This window comes from Pleurodeles waltl, chromosome 1_1, assembly GCF_031143425.1.
Source record: "Pleurodeles waltl isolate 20211129_DDA chromosome 1_1, aPleWal1.hap1.20221129, whole genome shotgun sequence".
Lineage (NCBI taxonomy): Eukaryota > Metazoa > Chordata > Amphibia > Caudata > Salamandridae > Pleurodeles > Pleurodeles waltl.
This window is the reverse complement of record NC_090436.1, coordinates 523,319,086-523,344,839: the sequence shown is the minus strand read 5'-3', so window position 1 is coordinate 523,344,839 and position 25,754 is coordinate 523,319,086. Positions and strand designations below refer to the sequence as shown.

The following is a 25,754-nucleotide window of genomic DNA, read 5'->3' as shown; positions in this document are numbered from 1 at the left end:
CTGGATATGTTGTGTGAGACTTGTAGTCAGACTGTAAAACAGGGTAAATTGTTATTAGATATGGTTTAGTGTATATAAAAATCTGATAGAGACTACTAGCTGCGGATTCCTTACCTTTGAATTCCCTGGCGTCAGCTTCGAATCCGTAATCTTTTTGCAGAGCAATACCCTGTGCGTGCCGTTGAGTGGTGTCATTCGGATCCACGTGCATCGTCCGGCTCTGTGTGGCTTTGTCAACATCATTGGAGCAGTCTGTGACATCACATTCACCTATAAAGGCACTACCCTGGCGCGCGTATGTCAGTTCTTTTCCTTCCATGCCAGTTAAGCGCAGGTCTGGGATCGAGCTACCCTTTGCCTTTTGGCAAACCTTTTTTTGACCTTTTCTGGAAGAATTTTTTCATCTGTGTGAGGAGATGTCATCCAGGAAGATGGGGTTCAAGCCTTGTGGCGCCTGTCATCGCGCCATGTCGATGACAGGCCTCCACCAGGTATGTCTCTGGTGCCTCGACAGGGACCATGACTCGAAGTCGTGCTCTGACTGCCGGGCCATGGCCCGAAGGCTTTGAGAGAGCGGCGCGACTCCTCAGAGGTCACGGTCCCGCTCAAGGAGGAGGTCATGGGACTGCTCCAGGAGCCCCAAGTCCTCTTCTTCCCACTTGAGGTCCTCGGGGCACCCGGGGAAGAGGAACAAGAAGAAGAAGAAGTCCAAGCAGACTTCTACTTTGCCACACACGGGTGTCGACATTCTGAGCAAGGTTCAGCAGAGCCGTTGCCAGGGCCAACTTCGCTAGTCCCCTCTTTATCTGGGAGCCAGATCGACCCCTGCTCAAACAAAAGACTTTTACAGAGCCATGCGCCTTGTTTTCGAGCAGGCTGCCCCCGCAAGTGGGTCTTTGGGTCCTGCGGGGTCAGCAGGGGCACCATCGGGTTTGACGCAGCAGCTTCGGCACCACCGGGGACCCCAGAATCCGATATCGGATCCAGACCGGCACCGGTTTCCCACAGTCAGCCTCCTCTGGCACCGGGCCCGATGTTGACGCTTCAACCACCACCGGCGCCCACTGGTGGTGGAAGCCTCATCCTCATTCCTAATCATTCGGAGCCGGAACACCATTGCACAACGCCGATTCAGACTTTGACAGCCCAGATCGGTGCCTGAGGCTTATTTTGATTAGCTAGGCACAGGTGAGTAGTGGGAGGGGTCTGAGGACCCTTTGGAATATGGTTTAGAGGAGCATGACTGGTATGAGGATTTATGGGGAAGCCGGCGGACTGGATACTCCAGATGCTGGTATGCTGTCACCTTCTTCTGTGGCTACAGAGGAGGGAGTATCGTACACCATGGTGGTGCGTAGAGCGGCTGAGGTTTTGTACCTGGAGTTGGCTACGGTGCTGGGCAGGCATAACATCATGACAGAGGTGCTTCAGCCAGGGGTTGCTAAATCAGAGCCGATGTTACCCTTTAATGAGGCCCTTATTGATGTCCTGCTGGGGACGTGGTCCAAACACAGCACAGGGGCTCCTGTGAATAGGACAATTTACCGCCGCCATCGACCAGCTCCTACCGACCTTAGTTTCCTCACCCAGCACCACACTCCGGAAAGCTTGGAGGCCCAAGCCTCCACATCCCATGGTGCCTTCCCTTCCACTCCCCCGGATAGGAAATCCTAGAGGCTGGACCACCTTGAGAAGAAGATTCTTCCTCAAGCTTTGCATTGAGGTACATAAACATCTCATGCCTTTTGGGCCGTTTTGCTTTGAACACTTTGGTACCCTCAGTAAAGACGAAGAAGATGAACTGAGGGTGCAGTTGCCTCCACCCTATGAAGACTGGGTGATGTCTTCTAATTGCTGAGACAATGCACCCGCCTTGCCATGTCTATACCCAGGTTGAAAAATGTTTTAAATAAAAGTCAGAGAAGAGGAGGGTCCTACTAGCATGAAGGGCATTTTCACATTTCATAGACTTAAGATAGAGGACCTTTTTGTGATCTATCCATTCTGTTACTTTATGCAGAGCTTCTTCAAAATATCTACTCCAGTGGGAAAAGACACCTTTAATAGCTAGTATTTCCCAGTTATACAAGGTCTAGGTTGAATCTATAGGTGATAGAGGTCTTGAAAAGTATGCCATGGGATGCAGAGCCTCAGTCTCTGGATATTTTTGAGACAGTACTGTCTTCAGCACTCATGATGAAGCATGCTTTGCAACAATAGAAGGAAGATAACTTTCAGGATGGTGGAGAATTGTTACAAATGTAAATGTTTTCTTTAGCATATCAAAGGTTTTTTCTTGTTCTTTACCAATTGTACTGGTTCTCCCTTCTTTGTTAGTCTGGTTTCTCTGCAGAAATGTAATGCAGTCGTCAAAAGATGAATGACCTTGGCAGGTGAACCCAGACCATCTTACTATTCAGATATTAAGTTGTTCTCAGAATTTTGGAAAGATCCAATCACTCAAACATGCATCTTCCTGTATGTGTTGTACAGTTCCATAACAACCAACAAAGATGCATTGTCACTCTGGTTTAATTTGAGATAATAGACATCCCGTAATGCCCATTGTGTATTGCAAATAGGAGCCACTCAGACCTCTAGTTGTTTAGGGGCTGCTGCTAGTCTCTTGCTAAGACAGCAAATTAGAACTCACGATGCAGGAGATGAGCAGGCAGTCCATCTCTGGTATGTAGGTGTGAAACTTTTGTCACATCTTTGGGCACACTTAGTTCTTCGGATGTTTCACTTCACAGGCTACACTCTTGCTTGCTGTAGCAGGCTTTGTCCAGGGACGGTGAACTCTTCCTGCTTAATTAACCTGTATGTGCTTTCCAACCAGTGGTTTGCACTGGTTTCTGTAGAAATAGAGGAAAAGGGCGAGACAGCCAGAAAAGGAGATACAGCATCACTGACTACTGCTATACATTCTTCACCACTTTACAACATTAGGAGTATTCCACCTCTCGGGTACCATGTGCTGCTCAGACCCACCTCTTCTACTAAGGAGGGCCCAGTCTCCTCACTAGGGTGAAGGTAAACTGCATCTACTGTGCCACCATTGATCAGCAGCAATCAACCTTTAGGTGTCTCGTAGCTTTCTCATAGGATGGTGCACTTAATGAAAGGATTATCACTTTGGCTGCTCCTCTGTCGCCCAGCAGTCTAGCACACTTAGGGTGTGCTACATCCAAAAGCATGAACCTGTCAGGGAACTTGTTACACAAGCCTTCACTGGAAATAATACTAGCTTGGTCGGAATGACAACATGAAGTACAGGATTGCACCTGGCCACGGTGCCCTGGATTTGCTGCCCTACCGTGTATTCTTAAAAGAAGCAACTTTAAATTATGACTAACGTATTGCGGTTGTCTTTTCGGTGATATAGCATGCTCTAGAGTTGAGGTTGTCAAATGTCATGGCTTTCTTAGGTTGTTGGTTCCACTGTACAAATGTTCTTATTGCGAGTACCTTCAACCTGTTTCTTCTAACAATCAAAAAAGACGACAGCGGTATCTTTCCTACAAGTGTTATACCATTGGCAATGATGCCAAATTTCACATTACTTGCAGTTTTGATGAGAGTGGTTGTATATTGTCTGTGTTATAAGTTTATCTTTTGCTCACTAAATTCTTGTGTCATTAGTGAAGCCAAAAATGTTCGCATTGTCTCATTTCCCCACTGCTTAACTTTTCAATTGCTTTCATAGATCTCTATACATTTAATGCTATTTGTAGGGTCATCTGGTGTAGACTGATTAAATTGTTGTTATTTTTTTTCCAAACTAACCCAACTGTTTTATAGTCAAAGCAGTCTCTTTTAGCATAAACTAATTTTACTTCTGTATTATTGCTGATTTATTCTACCTTGGACGCTCATATTTAGCTTTTTGTCCCATGTTGCAATCGAACCCATCTCAAAATGAATGCTCTAGAGTAGAACCATGTACCAACCATTCTGCGCTTACCTGACCACGTTCTTTACATACTGAATAACGACGTATAGAAAGCAGTACACTAGTGGCATTCTTTAGACGCCAAAAAACCAGGGTAGGAAATCAGACAATTGAAAAAATATTGGTAAATTACAATTTTTAGTTACACTGTGAGATAAGTATATCTTTGATTTATGCTAAATAACATGCTTTTCGTGCATTAGATATTTATGATCAGAGAAACATGGTTTCTTGCTATAGCTGGCTCTGTGTTTCACAATTGGTACCTGCTGAATATTGTTTCCTGTGTTGCAAATCACACATCGGGGTGATAGAGGTCTGTGGAGAAGTGAGTTGCCGTGACCTAAACCAAAGTCAACCCATGACGTCTGCTGCTGGATGCCTGGGTTTTGAATTTTAAGACTCTGTGACCTGAATCTGCTATTTTGTCAGGTGGAGGTTGTTTTATCAAATGTATACTGGCAAGTGATTGTGATGTATGAAAGGAGATGATACAACTTTATCAGTTAGGCAGTTTGTAATATTTGTGATAGCCTTTGTGAATGCAACATACCAAACTGCTGTTCATTACTGCTCAACTTCCTGTGTCTTAGTGCGTTGTTATAAAGACAATTTTGCTGCATTGTTAGTGGTGACCCACAGTTCTACTACACCCTACACACTAAACTTGCATAATATGGTTGCCTAGCCCATCTCTAGGTCAGCACCTTTAATTGCATCCTGTCTCCTGACCTGTGGCCTACCTAGACTGTCCTCGATCATGGCCTGCGGTATAGTGGGTATAGCCGATTGCTGCTGTATATTAGATGTGTGACACTTTCTCTCCCCTACGAGCAGAGGTTATATGCATTATTCTTCTGTCCATGACATACGCACGTACATTGATTATCCGTTCTTTTCATGCAGCCTGATCTCTTGGATCCGACGCTGCAAACACTTACTGTGAACATACTCTGACCATTCCCCAAAGTTACAGGTAGCGGAGTTGGCCGGTTTGCAACTGCCTGCGTTCTCCTGGTTGTTTCTGCAGTTCTCTTTTATTTGACGTTTCATTCCGCGAAGAACTCGCCCAGGCGGTTTATTAATATTTTCATACTAATCTGAGGTCAGTTGAGAAATTTGCCACTGTCTGTAAGGCCTTTAAGTTTTTACATATGGGGACTCGCAATCTCAAAGCATGCTGGTGTGCTCCACTTGATTCGAGGCTGCCTGGCGCTGCTGGAAACAGAAATAGCAGACTTTGGCCCTCATTCTGACCCTGGCGGTCTTTGACCGCCAGGGCGGAGGACCGCGGGAGCACCGCCGACAGGCCGGCGGTGCTCCAATGGGGATTCCGACCGCGGCGGTAAAGCCGCGGTCGGACCGGCACCACTGGCGGGCTCCCGCCAGTGTACCGCCGCCCCATTGAATCCTCCACGGCGGCGCAGCTTGCTGCACCGCCGCGGGGATTCCGACCCCCCCTACCGCCGTCCAGATCCCGGCGGTCCGACCGCTGGGATCCGGATGGCGGTAGGGGGGGTCGCGGGGCCCCTGGGGGCCCCTGCAGTGCCCATGCCACTGGCATGGGCATTGCAGGGGCCCCCGTAAGAGGGCCCCTACATGTATTTCACTGTCTGCTGCGCAGACAGTGAAATACGCGACGGGTGCAACTGCACCCGTCGCACAGCTTCCACTCCGCCGGCTCGATTCCGAGCCGGCTTCATCGTGGAAGCCTCTTTCCCGCTGGGCTGGCGGGCGGTCTGAAGGCGACCGCCCGCCAGCCCAGCGGGAAAGTCAGAATTACCGCCGCGGTCTTTCGACCGCGGTACGGTAATCTGACGGCGGGACTTTGGCGGGCGGCCTCCGCCGCCCGCCAAGGTCAGAATGAGGGCCTTTGAGTGTATACATAGGGAAACAGCAGAGTCCCACTTACTTGGAGATATCAGGGCCAAGCTGGAGGAATACAGTGACCTGGCTCAGAATGAGGTCATGCACTTGGGCAGGTATGCGATGGCACGAGTATATGGTAAGGGCGAATGGCCAGGCACTACGCTGGCTGCTCTTGTTAGTCCTAACTGTCTTCACAACTCACAGTTCTCAGTATTGTGGACGAGCAGGGAGCAACCCTTTGTCCAGCTGCTCAGGTGGTGGACCGATTCCGCTGCTACTATTCTGACTTCTACACCTCACAGATAGCTCATAATGAGCAGGCTACGACGGACTACCTGTCTCATATCACCATGAAGTGGCTGACAACTGCACATAGGGAGCACCTTATGGTGCCATTCTGCCCTTCTGAAATACTAGCAACTCTGGAAGATATGCAGGGCAGGAAGGCACCAGGAACGGATGAGCTGACTGTGACCTTTTATAAGACCTACCGGGAAAAACTTGTATCCCACCTAGTCAACCTCTTTGAATAGCTGGTGAAAGATGGCTGCTTGCTCCCAACGATGCAGGAAGCACTGTTAGTCACTGTGCTCAAACCAGGTAAACCAGCTGATCACTGCTCATCCTACAGACCATTGTTACTCTTAAATACTAATACAATACGTTTTGTGAAAATACACGCTAACTGCTTATTGCCCTTACTCCCAGGCATTGTGGGTCCGGAGCAGTCTAGTTTCATACCTGGTCGATCTCTCTTATGCCATCCTCTTTGGCGCAATCTCCTACATCACTCCCAACGTGCATGCCACAGCAAACTTCTTAGATGTAGAGAAGGCATTTGACTTGGTGGAATGGAGGTTTATGTTCTCTGTGCTTTGCTGTGTAGGAGTGGGCAAAATCTTTCTGAAATTGGTCCAAGTCCTCTACACTTAGCCGACGGCACAGGTTCGAGTTAACAGCATAATACCTGACCCCATCCCTATTGCGAGAGGCACACACAAAGATTGTCCTCTCTCCTGACTATTGTATATGCTCGTTGTGCAGCCTATAACCTGTGCGCTCCACAAATATCACCCACATCAGGGTATTCGCTTTCCACACCACAATCTGATAGCTTCCACCTATGCAGACAATACCATGTTGTATGTCAGAAACCCACAACATAATCTATCTCTGGAACCTAGAGAAGTCATCCTCTTTGGCGGTCATTCTGGATTGCAAATCAGTTGGGACAAATCTCTCATATCCCCCTTGTAGCTTTAGGGCTGTTACTTGTGCGGCGTTGAATAGCAATGCACTGGATGAAGGGCCCTCTTCCCACATTGCAAGAGTGGCAACCAACATGATGTACTGCAATACTCAGATGCCTATCACAAACTCATGCCAATTTGCAATCGTCTGAGAGATATCTGGGGTCCATACTAAACATATCTAGCATGCACTCAAAGTGCCTATAAGGGGAATGTAGAAACAAGTGGACCGGAGTCATTGATGTAGTATGGAGTTTATCTTGTGTGCTTGCTTGCACGGGTTCGGTGTACCGCGTAATGTTGTTAAAAGACGAAGTGTTGGCTCAGGCGCACACCCCTGGGCACTGGAGACAGCAAGGGAGCTGTACTATGGGTTCCCGGAGTTGGGTACTGTGGAAGATCGCATACAAGTAATGGGAAATGCCTGTATTATTGTTGCATGACCCTCATTGCACTGTCTGAATCTCCTGACACATGATCGCATTCAGTGAAAGCCTGTGAAGTCTACTTTCATGCCTTCTGTATCTTGTCTGTAATAGTCCTATCATTGTATGCTGGCCGGTTGTCATGTAAGATGAAAATAAAGTTTAAGCAAATACATGCTAAACTGCCCTCGCATTTCATTTTTTTATTGCTTTTTGACAAGTAGAGAACAAAGACAGTGTGGCAAAGCTAGTGTCATTATTGTGAGAGTCATGATTCCATGCTTCGAGTAATGCAACTTTCCATATCACTGAATAAAGTCTTTAGTGGTAGGATAGTGCATGGCGTCAGAAATCCCTAACTAAGGTAAGCTTAATAAATCTATCAGGCCCTTACCCCCGAATCACCCTTCAGCTCAAGAGTGCCCCAACAATGTATCGAAGCAGTTTTATAGCCGCTGTAATGAGAGATGGATACAGGCACAGAACTATTATGTGAAGGAATGACAGGAATACAGAGAACAATCATGTTAGTATACCCATCCAGAGAGTAATAATCGTAAGTGCTAGGGTGGGCAAACAGCAAAAACAGCTGGACGAAGTTATGGGACATTGCGTATTCTGCGCTATGTAATGGTAGGTCCCATTGATGAGGATTTTAGAAGAGGTATATTTAATGGTGGCCTTTCATCAACCTTTCTGTCATCTTAGAAAATCTGCAAGAGTTTTTCCCAATGTGCTACAATCAGAGGTTTCCGCAGTTCCCGTTTTTCCTCCTTTTGGTGCCTCACTTCCATTGATGTCTGTGGAGTTGGGGAGACACCCAACTATGGGGGTCATTTTGACCCCGGCGGGCGCCGCCCGCCTGGAGGGAACCGACCGCGGAGGCCATTCTGGCTTTCCCGCTGGGCTGGCGGGCGACCGCCAGAAGGCCGCCCGCCAGCCCAGCGGGAAACCCCTCCCCACGAGGAAGCCGGCTCCGAATGGAGCCGGCGGAGTGGGCATGTGCGACGGGTGCAGTTTGCACCCGTCGCGTATTTCAGTGTCTGCTAGGCAGACACTGAAATACACAGTGGGGCCCTCTTACGGGGGCCCCTGCCGTGCCCATGCCATTGGCATGGGCACGGCAGGGGCCCCCAGGGGCCCCGCGGCACCCCCTACCGCCATCCTGTTCCTGGCGGGCGAACCGCCAGGAACAGGATGGCGGTAGGGGGTGTCAGAATCCCCCATGGCGGCGCAGCAAGCTGCGCCGCCATGGGGGATTCCAAGGGCAGCGGTAAGCCGGCGGGAGACCGCCGGTTTACCCTTTCTGGCCACGGCAGAACCGCCGCGGTCAGAATGCCCTTTGGAGCACCGCCGGTCTGTCGGCGGTGCTCCCGTGGCCGGTGACCCTGGCGGTCACCGGCCGCCAGGGTCTGAATCAGGCCCTATGTTTGAAGATGGCTTTGTAAAACCAGGTGATCAATCTGCCCCCATTCCTGATGGTGTGCAATGTTTGTAGAACAGCATGAATGAGCAGCACCGCACCATTCATGTTCCACAGTGTATTGAGCGCAAGTGTGATGCTTCCAGACTGCAAAAACTGCCCACCCCGCAACCCGTATGTATTGGTCAATGCCTGGATATCTACCCTCTCGTTTCTATTAATACTGGTTAAGCACAGGTTATACAGGCAGCAGAGCTAGCAGTTTACGTAAGTGACTAGACCACTTCCAGCTCCTTATACAAGAATATAAGAACAGTGAAAATGCTTTCTTCAGCCAATTTGCCTGAATGGGCTATCCTCTTTGTAGCCAGTGTGGCTGGCTTATTTATCAACTAAGCATTGTCTTATACGTTATATTGATCCTATCAGCAAGTGATAAGTGTTACTGCACCATTTGAATCTCTTCTGACATCTTAAATCAAGAATTGGTTTAATGAGTTAGCTGCAAGTTTGAAGCAATATGGTCATATGTTGCAGACATGCTCGAGGATATGGTACAATCCATTAGGAAACATTATCTAGAAGTAAGCTCACCTAACCTTTCATAAAGCAATTCCCAGGGCAAAACAGGTATTTCAATGAAAAGCCCACAAGCACTTAATCAACCGCTAAACTTTTCAGTCATTAGCTAATTAATTTCTCCTGATTTCTGTGTATCGGTTTGGCAGCTTTCTTTGTGAATAAAATTGCAAAAAATATCATAAATATTGCTAATTATAAAAGTTGAAAATTAAAGCAAGGAAAATCTTTCAATGCCGATTGAGACCTGCCCTTTCCTTTAATTAATGAGGTCGTTTTTCATTTTACACAATCAGAACAGAAATACATTTGCTCCTGCCTCGCGTTAAGTTTCATGGGAAGCTAGCTAATCTGCTCACCCTAAGTACCTGCTAAAATGGCTTCACACTGCCTCCTTATTCGACTAATTTCATTAAATACTTAACTCAACAGAGAATAAGGCCACGGACATATAAAGGTGTATGCAGTACTCCCTTGCTGAAGAAAGTATTGATTAAATCCCCAACAGTGTGTTAATTTTCTTCCTGGTCATGGCTACCCTGATAAAGAAATAGTTTAAAACCAACCACAAGCCACACGTAGCAATGTATGGCGCTTTATCACCTTCGGTGAGGTTTTCATATGTATCCTTAACACTGAATTAGCCATTATTTTTGTATGAATTAATGTGATCTCATTGGTTGATTCTCGCTCTGTTTCCATGCTTTTTTTGTTTTATTTGGGAAATAGGTAGGGTAAAGCAACATATACAACTTAAAATTAAATTAAAGGTCACAAATGTTAAACATAGTCCCAAAGCCATTTGTGCTTCCAAATTCGGAACCGCCATTCTCAGAACACCAGCTTCTGATAATAATATCACACGAAGCATAAGTAAAAGGGATCCATACGTTTCTCATGTCTTTATTTTTAAACATATAAGAACTAAATATCTAACTTAGCAGGTTCTTTTTGTGCACGCTTACGACTCTCTATAAACACATTGAGTTAATTCTTTATATGATATGAATGACATGGTACAAATCACATGCTATTTCTAAACCTTAAGCAGTCAGCCTTTGAAGCTTATGATGCTGGTCTCTAATCAGGCCATGAAGGAATTCCACCAATTTTTGGCTGAAAGATCTCAAAGTAGGAATGGGTGAGCTAGTGCCCGGTTTCATTTAGGTTACATGCATCATCATGCAAGTCTCACGGCTCGTCTCCTCTCAATGTATAGCATTTGTGAAACCTTGACTTTGCGCTGGAGATGCGTCCATGACAGGAGGTGGCAAACTCCTTATTCCAACAAGGTCTATAATAGGGCCACAGCAGAACAGCCTGTGCTTCAATTTTATATTATCGTGGACCTTTCTTATGGTGGAAAAATCAAAAAAGGAGTCAGGAAGTCAGAGACTTACTCAGAAATCTAAGGAAGTATATCACCGGTATAATAACATCATTTCCGACCTCTGCGGTCTGGTGAGGTATTTTTGCCAGTGATTTCCGACACTGTGAGAAGATACAATACGAAAATGAGTGCCACAGCTTCTCTATTGTGCTCCCAGAAAACCCTTCGAACTCTTTTGTTGTGAGATCACTCTTTGTGGAAGTAAATGTGGGGTTGCCTGCTGTGAGCATCAAGAGATGATTTGGTGTATGGGTTGGAATAGGTGATGAATAAATAAGCAACTGTACTTTCTACTACTCTACTCCTCATCACATTCTGTTTGCACCCGGTGTGCTCTTTTTACTCGCCACAGCATTCTGTACTATCTGATCTACAATTGAAAGACTTCATTTTTTTTCAATGGCAGCAAATTCTACTGTTAAAATGATTGATTTCGTCCTCCAGGTCATTAACACAGAACTGGTCTCACTGCCATCCACTGGAAGACTCAATGTAATACTATTTTTACGATTGTCATTCAAAAGATATTTAAACGTACAATCAAAGATAACACCCAAATTTTCACGGTTGTTCATGAACTGCCAAATATCAAATTCGTAATTCATGTGAGGGTATATTCAGTCTCGTAAATATTATTCCATTCCTATATAAGAGGACATTGTATTTTCTTTGATTTGCTTTTCCTCGTAAATTCGCTCCTATTTAAATGTATTTTTGCTCGGAATATATACAACATATTTTAGTATTTACCCTGTGTGGGAGTGTAGTTAACGGCATGGTACGTCTTGGTTACTTGTGTTAAAATAGTTCAACACTTCTGCTGCTTCTTTCCCTTTCTAGTCCTCTGGCAATTCACGTCTCTTCCAGGTTCCTAGAATGTATGTTAGTGTCTTTCTTCATTCATTACACTAATCCCTGTGGTTCAGGATGAATGGACATTGATGTGTTGCTTTGTAGATGTTACGTTTTTTGGGGGTACTTTTCTGTTTCCACCATAGGTCTGTCTTCGATGGGTAAAAAGGTTTGCTTTTGGTGGTAGAAGGTCAATGAACAGAATAGGATACAAAGCTTGTCAAAAACAGCTGCGTCATTGAATCGGGAATGCAATGGCAGAGGTTGCAGGGTGTGATTTGCATGCTGATGAGCATCATCTAAATATAAAAAGTAGACTGGGCACCACTACGAATCGGTGTCTGGAAATGGTGGAGTGGACGATCAGATAAATATTATTAATAGGCCGTTCATACAATCCACCTTCCCAGATCCCTCAAGCTAGGGCAAATCCTCCTGTAGCTCATAAATGCTACATGCAGCTTCAGTGAGCTACCGAACTATCAACCATCACCGTATGCTCTTTTTTTGGAAAAGTTAATGATCATAGCCACCCCCAATTAGGACCATCATGATGTCAGTCACCCCTTACATGACTATCAGTCAGGCCTCTGGCATTATTGTAGCAGATCCTAGCAATCAAATTGTAGATGAAGTTCTTCTAGCAGATAAAGGCAATCCTTCCGTCTTGTCTCTCAGTGTTTTAGCAGGCTTTCAACACTGTTGACAACCAATCCCTCATTCAAATCCTGTCAAAACCTATAGTATTACAAATATTTAGATGATTTGTATTCCTCCTGTTTGCTCACGTGATGTTCAGGGGAACACATTCTGCTCCCATCATTTCGCAGTGACCTGCAGAGGCCCTCAAGGCTCCATCGTCAGAAGAGTCCTCCTCAGTCTGTAGATGGAGTACTTCAGAGGCCTCCTTGCCAACCACGTGATCAAGACTCATCAGTATTCAAGTGATTGTCAACTGTACCTCATAGTCTCCACAAAGACACAGACGATCTCAGTTCTTCGTGGGAGAGGAGGCAGCATCTTTTAAGCATTGTCATTTTCCTAATTCATAAAAGATGCCGCCTCCTCTCCCATTTGGTTTCGTGCCTCCCCATCAAGTTATATATTCTCTTGAGTGGTTTGTATGATGAAGAACTGAGATCGTCCGTGTCTTTGGCATTTCCTAATGCCAATATAAGCATGATTTTTGATAAAAATTCATACAAGTGCACATTTAAGATAATATGTCACTCAAACATGAATATCAGTTGCCTACCTGGATTCACCCTGCGACTCAGTCCAAATGCCAAATCTATTAGCTTCCTCTGGATTGATCTGGATCTGTGCTTCAAAACTCACTTTGGAAGTAAAACCTGGATAGGATGGTACTAGCTGTCTCTCCTGCTCAAGCTCAAATCTTACCCCCATGAAGCATATTTCAGAACCACCATGCAAGCCTTTGTGCTCCCAGCTGGACAACGCATATTTCTCGTACACAGGAATTTCACCTTTACCACTAATGGGGCATACCATCTAAACACCTGTCCACATACATATGGTAGCATACGAATTCAAGCTCATACCACCCCCTAAAAGTCGCTCTCTGGATGTCCCTTCTCAAGACCTGGTTGTTCGAGCAGTAGCAGCCCCTCCACCCACTCCAAATTCTCCCCTCCTCCTCAGCGCCTTGAGACCCTCACGGGTGATTAGTGCGCTTTACAAATTCCTGATTGATTGGACGTCACTTCAACCAACATAGGGCCTCATTACAACCTTGGCGGGCAACGACCGCCAGGGTTGAAGTGGCGATCATACCGCCAACAGGCTGGTGGTACAAATCGCCATATTTTGACAGCGGTTTGTCTCGGCGGTCAGAAACCGCCAGGGCAGCGCTGCTTGCAGTGCTGCTCTGGGGATTTTGACTCCCCTTCCCGCCGGCCTGTCCATGGCGATAGACACCGCCATTGAAAGGCTGGCAGTAAGGGGAGTCCCAGGGCCCCTGCACTGCCCATGCTCTTGCATGGGCAGTGCAGGGGCCCCCAGGCACAGCCCCTTCGCGATTTTCACTGTCTGCCTGGCAGACAGTGAAAAGCGTGACGGGTGATGCTGCACCCGCTGCATCGCCACATTGCCGCCAGCTCCATTAGGAGCCGGCTGCAATGTTACAGCTGACAATGCAGCTGGCGGGTTTCTGGCCGCATGGGCTGCCGACTGGCGGTTCTGCCTTGGTGGTCGGCCTCGTCCGACCGCCAAGGTTGAAATGAGGGGCATATTCTTTAAATACCTGCTGTATCATGTACAAATAATTAACAAAATGTACAAACTTGTCTGAAACAGAGCATCTCCATCAGTCAGTGTGCGCGAGAAGCCAGGACATCACCACATTGTTCGTGAATAATTTCAGAAAAGAAAATAATTCAGAAATTACCCTTCTCTCTTGATGCTCAAAACATGGAAGTATATTCACCACACACATACCCATCGTTTTTGCCTCCTCATTCCTGCAGTTCATGAGAGAGCTAACAATACATCTCCAAGGAGCATCTAAAGTAACGATAAGAGCCAGCATCACCCCAAACCCTCCTTTTTCTCTCCTACAGCTATTTCTTGATCTTAAAACAGTTCTCGTGCCCATCCACCTGGTACCTCAACACATTTAACAACCTACTCCTCCACACACAAACTTAAGTGAAGCACTGGAGCTGACTGAATCAGGTCAAGGACTATATCCAAACAAACTGTGTCTTCTGCTGCCATAATAGCTTTGAAGAAGAGATCAATGTAACATTATTATCGTTTTAAATGAAGCATGTGATTTAGTTGGTATTGTAAAATGGTTTATTATTTTTTTTAGAAAAATCATTCATTACTTTTCCTGTGTTCTTTTTTAAGCATTGGTGCAGCTTCAATACGAAGATTCCACTAACTCTGCAAATAGCTGCCCCGGTAAGCAGACCACTTTGACAGAAGCCATCTTCAGAGTGCTGTCCCATTGCACTTTATCGCCTAGGTCCCTCTGTACTGTTCTCGAAAGATGCTTTGAGGAACATCAGCTATGGAGTCTCTTAAGCAAAATGTCAGGTATGTACATATCCAGTATAATCCCTGGTATGTAGTTGAAAGCATAGAACACTTCACCATCTTAACAAATGCCATTAATAATAGAGGAATGTGAATTCTATCACTGTTTAGATTGTCTATTTTAAAATGAATTAATATGTTAAATGCCAGCAACATTCACCACCTCTCTTTTTCGTAGTTTCCAGGTTTCAAATAACGTGATAGGGCTTAAAGTGTTTTAATAACATACTTATGACCTTGCCCTGCTAATTGTGTCTTGCTCATCACTAATACCAGAATATAGAATACTGTAGACCATGGTCTAGATATACAAATATAGTGGTAGCAAAAAGTGGTTGCAAATTCCCTACCAACCTTTTGCTATAAGTATCTGATTTTGTGAACCGACCTGTGTGCTCTTGGGTCGATTTGCAAAATCACCATTTGGAGAAGGTCGCAGATTGACCTACCTAATTATCAGTAATTAGAAACGTCATAATTTGAGACTCCCTACGGTTGGCTACAAATACAGGAATGGAGGCTTGCAAGGGAAAACAGACCATCATCCTGAGTTTGTATTTCAGAAGGGAAAACTATTTTTTTAAAGATGCTTGTGTTCCTTTAAAGGAATCGCTGCTGCTTTAACAAAATTAACGTTTTTCATTTGGGAAAACATCAGGGGAAGCAAGCAGATTCCTAAACAAGAAGAGGTCAAAAGAGCACCTCTTCGCCTTTGTGAATCAGTTAACACCCCCTTTACGGATTCAGTAACTGTAAACGGTTATTGCAACTCATTGGTGCATTGCATTCCGAATAGCAGTTTGGAAAGATTGCCCCTTTTACACCCTTTATGAATTCAATTCAGAGTAGGTCAGAAACCCCATTTTACGACTGTGAAAAAAAATTCCGACTCGTAAAAAGGATTTGACCATTATGAAAAGAATTTTTAAGTCACAATCCAAGTGATTTTTGAATCGCAGGCTCTGTGATTGCAAAATCCTTTTGTTCATCTAGTCCCATTTTCCATTTCTATGTGCCATGATATGAGCGTGAATACATTCAAAGTATTTATACTATCTCAGAGTTTACTTACTTTCAACATTTTTAAGGTCGAGCGCACAAGCGCTCTGGCCTGTTGTAATCTCTCTGTCGGCTTTTAACCACACCCACCACTGCTATTCATTCTTTGTTGTGCTTGTCTTAAATGCTTCATTTTTATCGGTGCATTTTGTGAAATGTCCCTTCTTTGTGTGCTGAGTTCCCTCCCAGGCGATTTCACTAAGTGAACGTTTTTGTTGGCCATCACACTACGTCACGCTTCCTCCTGTTACAGCGTGTGAATGCCCTTCGTCCGGTTTTGGTTTGCCTTTCATCCCAGCTGCGATCCTTTCTAAACATCCACGCAGGGAGCCAATAACTCTCATGCTCATGGCGGCCGTGGTGCTTTGAATTGACTTGCTTAAGTCAACTGTTTTACTTTTCATTTTCAATTTATGTGGTAAGAAAAGTCCAGTTAGGAATTAACACCGTTAATAGCTCTAACTCGAGCAAATACAAGACCCATTGCATTACAAATGCTTGTTAACAGTTGTTGCTAGTTCAAGATTAAGGCTGTTAGGAAACTAGAAGGACGAGTGGTGAAGACAGACTTAGCAGAATTTAAGCGTGTGAGCCAGTGGTGTAACAAAACTTGAGCCCCCCTCTTCAAAGTACCTTGAGGGGCTCCCTCACCCCTGACCCAATCAGGGGCCTACCGCCCAAGCACAGTGCACCGCGGAGTCTGCTGGGGCCTTTGTTACGCCACTGGTGTGGGCTTTCATCTTATCAGAAGAATGGAAACCGCCCTTGCGTCCCTCAATGGCAACCTCCAAATGGAAGCTTTCTGAGCACAGCTTTTGTTAGTCATCTGAAGTAAACTTGACACCGTCCACCATAAAATCTTGCTTTGCTCCTTGAAGCAGGTCGAGTTTGGTGGAGCTAGTTTGGGAGTGGTTGTGCTCCTTTCCCCTTGATCCCTTACAGACTTTCAGCCACCCAGTTTCATGCCTAGGCCTTTTGACTTATTTTGTTAGATGCCCCACACTGAGCCAGCCATGATGTCAATTGTCAGTCCAGTCACATGCTTTGGCATCATTTACTACACCTATGCCCATGGTTTAGATCGTGGGTTCTGTTAAGAAGTTAGGGAACATATAATGTGTCTCTTGCACATTGTGCAAATTGCTATCTGGCTAATTTGTGTGTTCGTTTTTTAAATTACCACTCAGTCCAAGTTCCACTCAGTCATTTTTAAAGGAAAGTAATTTGTATAATTGGACAACGTTTTATTTAATTGTTATTCTCCCAGGGACTTATTGACAGTCACAAGTGCAGTTATCTTGCAGGCACTAGGGTCATGTTTTGAATGGTACACCAGGTGCAGTGGCACTGGGGCTATAAGTTGTCATAACTCCTCTAAACACCAGATATTCCAGTATTCTGCTGCTAAACAGGCAGTCACAAGTACAGTTATTTTGCAGGCACTAGGGTCATGATTTGAATGGTGCAGCAGGTGCAGTGCCACCGGTCCCAAAAGTTGTCAGAGCTCCTCCAAACACCAACTTTTGCTATATTTTACTACTAAATAGGCAGTCACAAGCACAGTTACCTTGCAGGCATTAGGGTGAAGTTTTGAATGGTGTAGCAGGTGCAGTGGCACTGGGGCCACAGGGTGTCAGAACCCCCCTAAACACTTATTATTGCTATATTTTACAGCTAAACCGGCAATCACAAGTTCAGTTATCTTGCAGGCACTAGGGTCATGATTTCAATGGTGCAGAAGGTGCAGTGGCACTGGGGCCAAAAGTTGTCATAACTCCTCTAAACACCAGATATTCCAGTATTCTGCTGCTAAACATGCAGTCACAAGTAAAGTTATTTTGCAGGCACTAGGGTCATGATTTGAATGGTGCAGCAGGTGCAGTGCCACCAGTCTCAAAAGCTGTCAGAGCTCCTCCAAACACCAACTTTTGCTATATTTTAATACTGAATAGGCAGTCACAATTGCAGTTATCTTGCAGGCACTAGGGTCATGGTTTTAATGGTGTAGAACCCCTCTAAACACAGATTATTGCTACATTTTACAACTAAACAGGCAGTCTCAAGGGCAGTTACCGTGCAGAAGATAGGGTCATGATTTTAGTGGTGCTGCAGGTGCAGTGACACTGGAACCCCTCTAAACACCATATGCCGCTATATTTTAATACAAATCAGACAGTCACAAGTGCAGTTACCTTGCAGGCAATGGGGTCATGATTTGAATGGTGCAGCAGGTGCAGTGGCACCAGACCCAACAGTAGTCAGAACTTCTCTAAACACAAATTACTGCTGTATTTTACTATCAAACAGACAGTCACATTTGTGGTTACCTTGCAGTTAAAAGGGGCATGATTTGAATGGTGCAGCAGGTGCCATGGCACTTTACTAACTACACATTACAATACTGTACTACAATGCCATATTAAATAAGATACAAATTACAAGTTTGGACCCCTGGGATATTAATTCAACATACATCAGAACATAAACAACTATTAACACTTTATCCAATATAAAATCAAACATTATTCTAACCTTTTTCTAATATAATCCAGTTAGTAAGATAGAATGCAAAAGAAAAAACAAAGGCAAAACCCCTTGCCTTTGCCAATGCTTGTTTTATAAGCTGACCTCAAAGCAAATGACTTCCGAGAGAAGGTCCGTGGAAGGCCAGGTGCTGCTTCAGAATAATGTGCTGGCCTGTGAACAGTCACCTAGTTTACATTTAGTGAGAGATGCCATAAACGTGATAAAGTAGGAGCAGTCACTAAATATGTCTTTCTACACAGAAGCAGTAACTAAGGTGCAGATGGTTTGCCTTGATTAAGCACTACACTTTCCACAGCGTGCACAGTGTGATTTTCTGAAGCTGTGAAATGGAAACTTTAGATATTGTCAGATAATTGCCTCTTTGAAGACTCCACAACTTCTTGGTGATAAAGCAGGCTAAAACGAATTTGTGTGCTTTGATAAGAGCTGTCCAATGGCGAATTCCAGTTTTAAGTGGACGTCTTCTTTTATTGCAGTTTAGGCTTCATCTTAATGTTGTTTTGCTTTGTTTGTTTGTATTTTGTTTTGTTACTTTTAGGCTGTTCCGAAATTGTAGAGAATTTGCTGAGCGCTTGCCATCAATAGAGTTGTGGTTCACTTTCTTAGTGCTTACATCCAGAAAGATAACTACTGAAACATAAAAGCCATTTTTTCTAAAGAAAGGCATCAGGAGGAAACTAAACCAGGCTTATGTTGTCACAAAGCTAATTTGCAAGACACAAATGATTTGAAGCATGCCTGAGTAAGATCTACCCTTTAAAATCACTTTAACTTGGCAGAAAGACTGCAGGTGCTTACTGTCTACTCATTGGCCCTAAAACTCTATGTTGAAGTTGACTCAGGTTGTATGATGGAACAACGCGTGCGCTTACAACGCATGCCTTTACAACGCAGTAAGTACAATGCATGGTCATTACCACGCATGCACTTACCACGAAATGTTTTTACAGTGCATATGCTTTTACCACAAATGTCTTTACCACAAACATTTTGTGGTAAAGGCATAGTTGGTAAAGACATATGCATGGTAAAAACTAGAGGTAAGTATAACATGCAATATATATATATATATATATATATATATATATATATATATATGCAGACAAACACACACCTTTCCACCCAAAAACCCTACCTACCCTAAACCTTAAAAATGACCTTACATCCCCAAGACCCATACCCACACTAAAACCTAAACACCCCAAACCCTATACCCACCCTAAACACCCCTTACCACCTCTTACCACCCCAAAGTCTAAAAATGCCCTTACCACCCCAAAACCCATACCCACCCTAAAACCTAAACCCCCCTTACCACACAAAACCCCATACTCACCTTGAAACCTAAAAAAACCCTTACCACCCCAAAACCCATACCCACACTGAAATCTAAAAATGCCCTTACCACCCCAAACCCACCCTAAAACCTAAAAAGTACCTTACCACCCCAAAACCCATGCCCACCCTAAAACCTAAAAATGCCCTTACCACCCCAAAACACATGCACACCCTAAAACCTAAAAATGCCCTTACCACCCCAAAACCCATACCCACCCAAAAAACTAAACACCCCTTACCACCCCAAAACCCATATCCACCCTAAAACATAACAATGCCCTTACCACCCCAAACCCCATACCCACCCTAAAACCTAAAAATAACCTTACCACCCAAAACCCATGCACACCCTAAAACCTAAAAATGCCCTTACTACCCCAAAACCCATACCCACCCTAAAAACTAAACACCCCTTACCACCCCAACACCACCCTAAAACCTAAAAATGCCCTTACCACCCCAAAACTCATACCCACCAAAAACCTAAACACTCCTTACCACCCCAAACCCCATGCCCACCCTAAGACCTAAAAATGCCCTTACCACCCCAAAACCCTTACCCACCCCAAAACCCAAAAGCGCCCTTAACACCCCAAAATCCATACCCACCCTAAAACCTAAAAATACCCTTACCACCCGCAACCCATACCCACCCTAAAACCTAAAAATGCCCTTACCACCCCAAAACCCATGCCCACCCTAAAATCTAAAAATGCCCATAGATATATATATATATATATATATCATTCAACCCACTTACCTGTACTTACCTTTAAAACCTTTACCATGCATATACCTTTACCATTCATGCCTTTGCAATGAAATTTGTTGTAAAGGCATGCGTGGTATAGGTATATTTGTGGTAAAGGCATGCGTGGTAAAGCCATGCGTGGTAAACTCATATGCTTTGTAAATGCATTGTGGTAAATGCATTTAGAAGCATTCGCCGCAATGTAAGTGATGTTTCCCGTTGACTCATAGCCTTTAGGGATTAAAAAAAACATTATATCAGATATAGTCGCACCTTTGCAAAATAAGATTTTCCCTCAACCATTAATCTACCCTTAGTGAACTTTGAAAAGTTTTGACTGTTTTATTTTTTGATTCAGCAGTCCGTCTCTAACTCAAGATCTCAAGTGCAACAGAATGACATTGGCAGAGGTGATTGGCCGCTTAAAGAGGTTATGCCATAGGACCTGGCCAAAGACAGGCTGTAGTCCCTGTACATTGTGGGTTGGTCCCTCCCAGACAGTTGGTAAAAGAGCTTGGTCCTGCAGTTAACTCCAACTACGAGAGAGAGAAAAAAGAAAAAAATATATATATGCATAATGGGAAACTGTGTAATATATGCCTATCCTATAATTGAGTGCTTCTGGTGACATAATAAACCACAAGGCTAAAAGCTAAGCGGTATATAAAAGTAAGCTGAACCCAAAGATGGCTTGTCCGGTGAGCTGATTAATGCTCTAAGAGCGGCACCATTACTGTGAAAGCATTTTAACTAGTACTAAAGAAAAGAAGAAATGCTATGTTAACCATCCATTCAACTTTACTTGTTTATGTGAGCTTAATTTTCTGCAAAATATATCAGCCCTGGGAATTACAAAAAATTATTCACAGGGATGGTCTGTTTCTGTAAGATAATGCGAGGTTGACTGAAACCTCTGCTGGCAAAAAAAATTATTAAAAGGCTTACCTATCTATGTGTGTATGAATGTACGTGTGTGTGTGTATATATATATATATATGTATATATATATATATATATCAGGGGTGTGGAATTTATTAAAATATCTACTTGTCCAGGGGACAGGTTGCTTCTCAAATCTACTTGTCCTGTAAAAAGATCTACTTGTCCCTTTGGTGCCATGTAGTGTGGCGACAAATTATGGCAGCAATTAATAGCCTCTCTGATTATGCCAGGGCTACTACCATAGTAGGGCTTGAATACTTGGAGTTTCAATCCCTACTGTAGCAATTTCCTTATTTTGCCACCTTTCTGCAGATCTGCATACTGGGGCTGGAGGAAGCAGTAAGCAATAGTTCCAGGGCTGGAATGCCTTTGAGTCTGCAAACCTACGTACCTGCATGTGTTAAAGATTTTTACCAGCTTCTCTCTAATATTTTCCCATAATAAGAAAGGTTGGACATTTACTCCTGACAATGGCAGAATTAGAACTTCTTCCAGGGTTGGGAAGAAAGTGGCTGGAGGGAAAATGAACTTGCAAATGCTCAATAGATTTTCACATGAGCAAATCTACACATCGTATTTACCCACGCTAAAATACAGTTCACAAATATTTTATAGGGGTACGACATATACCATGGGTGCACTTTTGTGACTTTCTTTAAGAATTTGGGGCCACAAGTAGGTAGGTTCAGATTTGTGACCTGCAAATTGCGATTCGCAAATCCGAATGTAGGATGGTGTCCTTGACACCATCTGTGATTCGCAAGGGCTTCGCAAATGCCCACATCATGAATAATCATGAGGTGGGTCCCAATTTGCGACCCCCTCACGAATGGTGGCCTGCTGGAGACAGCCGACCACCATGTCTGTGACTGCTTTTCAATAAAGCAGTTTTTTTTGTTTTTTTTTGTAATGCAGCCCGTTTTCCTTAAAGGAAAACGAGATGCATAACAAAAACGAAAAATTAAACGTTTTCGTTTCATTTTTTCAGAGCAGGCAGTGGTCCGCAGGACCACTGCTTGCTCTGAAAAAATGTTTACAGTGACATTCACAATGGGAAAGGGGTCCCATGGGGATCCCTTCCCTTTTGCGAAAATGTTAGCACCCATTTGAAATGGGTGCAAACTGCGATTGGTGTGCGCCCGTGTTCGCGGTCACAAAACAATCCTACATTGCACTGCGAGTTGCAATTAGGAAGGGAACACCCCTTACTAATTGCGAGTCGCAAACCCGTTTTGTGATTCGGTAACCAGGTTACTGAATCGCAAAACTGGGTTTGTGCATCGCAATGTGCTTTTTGCACGTCGCAAACAGCGAAAGTCGCTGTTTGCGACATGCAAAAAGCTACCTACATGTGGGTCTTGGTCCCTAATTAGGTCTGGTGTTAACAAAGACATTTTGTTTTTATTAAACTTCTATTTCTCTCTCTTTTGGCTGGCTTTACTGTGAGTGATCGCATTCTGCTCTTCCACAAGGAGCATATTGCCACACAAAGTAGTTTTGTTCAGTGTCAGGAACTACAGTGGCAATCAGTGACGTAACGAAACTGGAGGGTACCCCTTTGCAAAGAACATGGAGGAGCCCCCTCTCCAGACTCACTCAGGGCAGGTGCTGTGCTGACGGGGCCCCCTGGAGGGCGGCTGCGGGGCCTTTGTTATGCTGCTGGGGGGAACGTGTGCTTTAAGAGTTCAAAAACTTTTTGGGGGGGTTTTGCCAATGTTTGTTACAATGTTGAGGGCCTGGTAGCTCCCACAACAATAAAGTGTTACAAAAGCCATGTCAAAACAAGACACGCATTGATGAAACTAAAAGACTTATAAAAATATGTCAGATCAGTTGGCTTTGTCAGTGTTTGTTTATTTTCATGCTTCCCATAATCGTGTTGAAAATGGTTACACTGATTTTCCATTAGAAATATTTTTGGGAAATACTAGCATGCATCAACACATTTTACTAAATGACACTTCATTTGCATATAATCAGAGAGCATTCTTGGAGCATTATACTTAGCCTCTTAGCCTAAACTTTTCAAACGTGTGTACACGTTTTTTTTTTTCGTGTACTGGAACCAACGTCAGTAGTGAAGTGTGACCTTATAACATTTATTTACAGCACGCACCCTAATAATGTAGGCTTTCAAATAATGAACCATAAATACAAGTTCGAACAGCATTATCTTATGGAAACACATTACCTCAACTGCAGAGAGTTCAACTCTCTGTAAACAGGCAGCTAAAGGGTTTGTGCTGCGGGGGGTTGGGCCTACTTGTCCCAAGGACAAAGCAAACATAAAAACTTGTTGCCCTTGACCCCAAACAAGATGTCCCGGGCGTCGGGCGATAGGAATTCCACATCCCTGTATATATAGAGAGAGAGAGAGAGAGATAGATAGATGGATAGATAGATAGATCCGTCAAGCGGTTGCTGAGAAAAAGAGGGGGGTTCCAAAACTCAAAATCCCAATTCATTTTCCATAGGCTTGTTTAAGCAGGGCTACAACAAAACCTTCTGAACGGAATCACACCACATTTTGCAGGAAGCTGGATCTTAGTCTGAATATTGTGCTTTTTGTGATTTGATGTCAGTCCATTCAGTAGTTTTTGAGAAATGAAGGTTAAGAAATATTTGTATAACTGGAGGATTGGGTAACCGAGAGGCTCTCAAGAGTCTTGTGGATGTGCCAGTTTGAAAAGAGTGTTTTGATAGGCCCAGGGAGCTTTTTTTCCCTTGCTCCATCTCGCTCGTGTGGGAGTCAGACTCCCATGGGAGCGAGCGCTCTGATTGACTATCAGCAACATGAGAAAATATTTGCTGCCAGCCATTACAGGACTCAGTACTTAGTCCCCTGTCCTGAAGTTTTACAAAAAAAATGATATAGGGGGGAAGGGTATGGGTACTCTGCCCCCTAGGCCTCCGGGAGGGACCAAGAGGGACCCCACCCAGGGGCCAAAATGTTAGAAATAAATCAGCATTAGCAGATGTTGCCACAATCTTCTGGGACTCTTTTGAGATTGTAGCAAAAAAAATGATTATGTGGGAGGAGGACCCTCACTGGCCCATTTAGGACTGGTACTGGGTAGATTTAGGGTAAGGGGGCATGCAGCCCCCCTCTCCAAGCCATTTTCAGCCACGGGGACCTCATCCCTCAGGGCCCAATCTATTTATAAACAAGAGGGTGCACTGCCCCTATCCCTGTGCCATATTCAGCCCGGGGGCCAAATATATTGAACCGGGGGCACCTGACTCCCCTCCCTGAGCCTTAAAAAGACCCGGGGGCCCCCATCCCCCAGGTCCGTCACTTTAGTGTAGAGGGCAGGCCCCAGGTGCCCCCCGCAGACCCCACCTGAGCCTTTAATGGTCCCAGGACCCAATTCATAGGGGCCGGCTCACTTGCTGTATCTTGGAAGCCCAACACCTGGGACACAGTGGTTTTCCCGCCTGCACTGGTGTGGGCACGGAAACGTGTTTGCTCATGCATTTTTTAATCTCCCGCCAAGCAGGAACAATCACAAAGTCTACTCCCAGCGGGCTGGAGCTTTAAAAATGATCCTGCCAGCTGGTAGCAGACTTGTATTCTGTTAACCTGCTGGCACTGATGAGGGCAGTGAATCAGAACAAGGTAGTGCTCCCACCAAGAGAGAGAAGCATAAATGCAGCTGTTCCTTTGGGTGGTGGCAGTGCCAGCTCCTGCATCAAGGAGCTCCTGAACATCATTTATGACATCAATTATGTTATAAATGATGTCATAGAACATGTCATGAGTGATGTCATGTGAGGTCACAAAGTGTGTGGTGGGGCACAAGTTATAGTTAGTGCTGCTGAATTTCGGTGTTTTTTATGTTCAAAACATTAACTTTGGCACTGAGGAATTCACCTAACTATAACGTTACTTTCACGTATGTTTTTTTCAGTGAATCTCTAAGGTTTTAAAAAATATATATTTTTATTACACCTAACTATAAAGCTACTTTAAGGTTTGTTTTTTTCAGTGAGTTCCTACGTTTTATTTTTTTTAAGTAAATTAATTTATTTTGTGAGTGTACTGATGGTACAATTACTCTATAATATTTTGTGTACAGACTTTATTTGGAAAAGGAATGCTGTTTTAATGTAACATAATAGGAGACAGTTCATGGTTTGTAAAATATTTCTAAAAAATGAGTGAGCATTAAACAGATTTCATTTCATATTGTGTATTTCCCCAGTTTTTCAAATTCTCATATTGAGACATGTTATCAGCAATCTAATTTGGCTCAAATGAACTCATAATAATACTAAAACTGTACTCATTATTAAATGATACTAATCCATCACTAATTC

General features: G+C 44.2%; 1 protein-coding gene across 2 annotated transcripts in view; it reads left to right on the top strand.

Moving 5' to 3' along the window:
* KIAA0825 (KIAA0825 ortholog) overlaps window positions 1–25,754 on the top strand; it is a 2,111,807-nt gene that overhangs the window by 1,307,177 nt on the left and 778,876 nt on the right. For both annotated transcript variants that reach the window (XM_069225418.1, XM_069225426.1), the window contains exon 15: window positions 14,612–14,800. In XM_069225418.1, coding sequence (XP_069081519.1) covers window positions 14,612–14,800 — 189 coding nt within the window. The remainder of the gene's footprint in view (window positions 1–14,611; window positions 14,801–25,754) is intronic.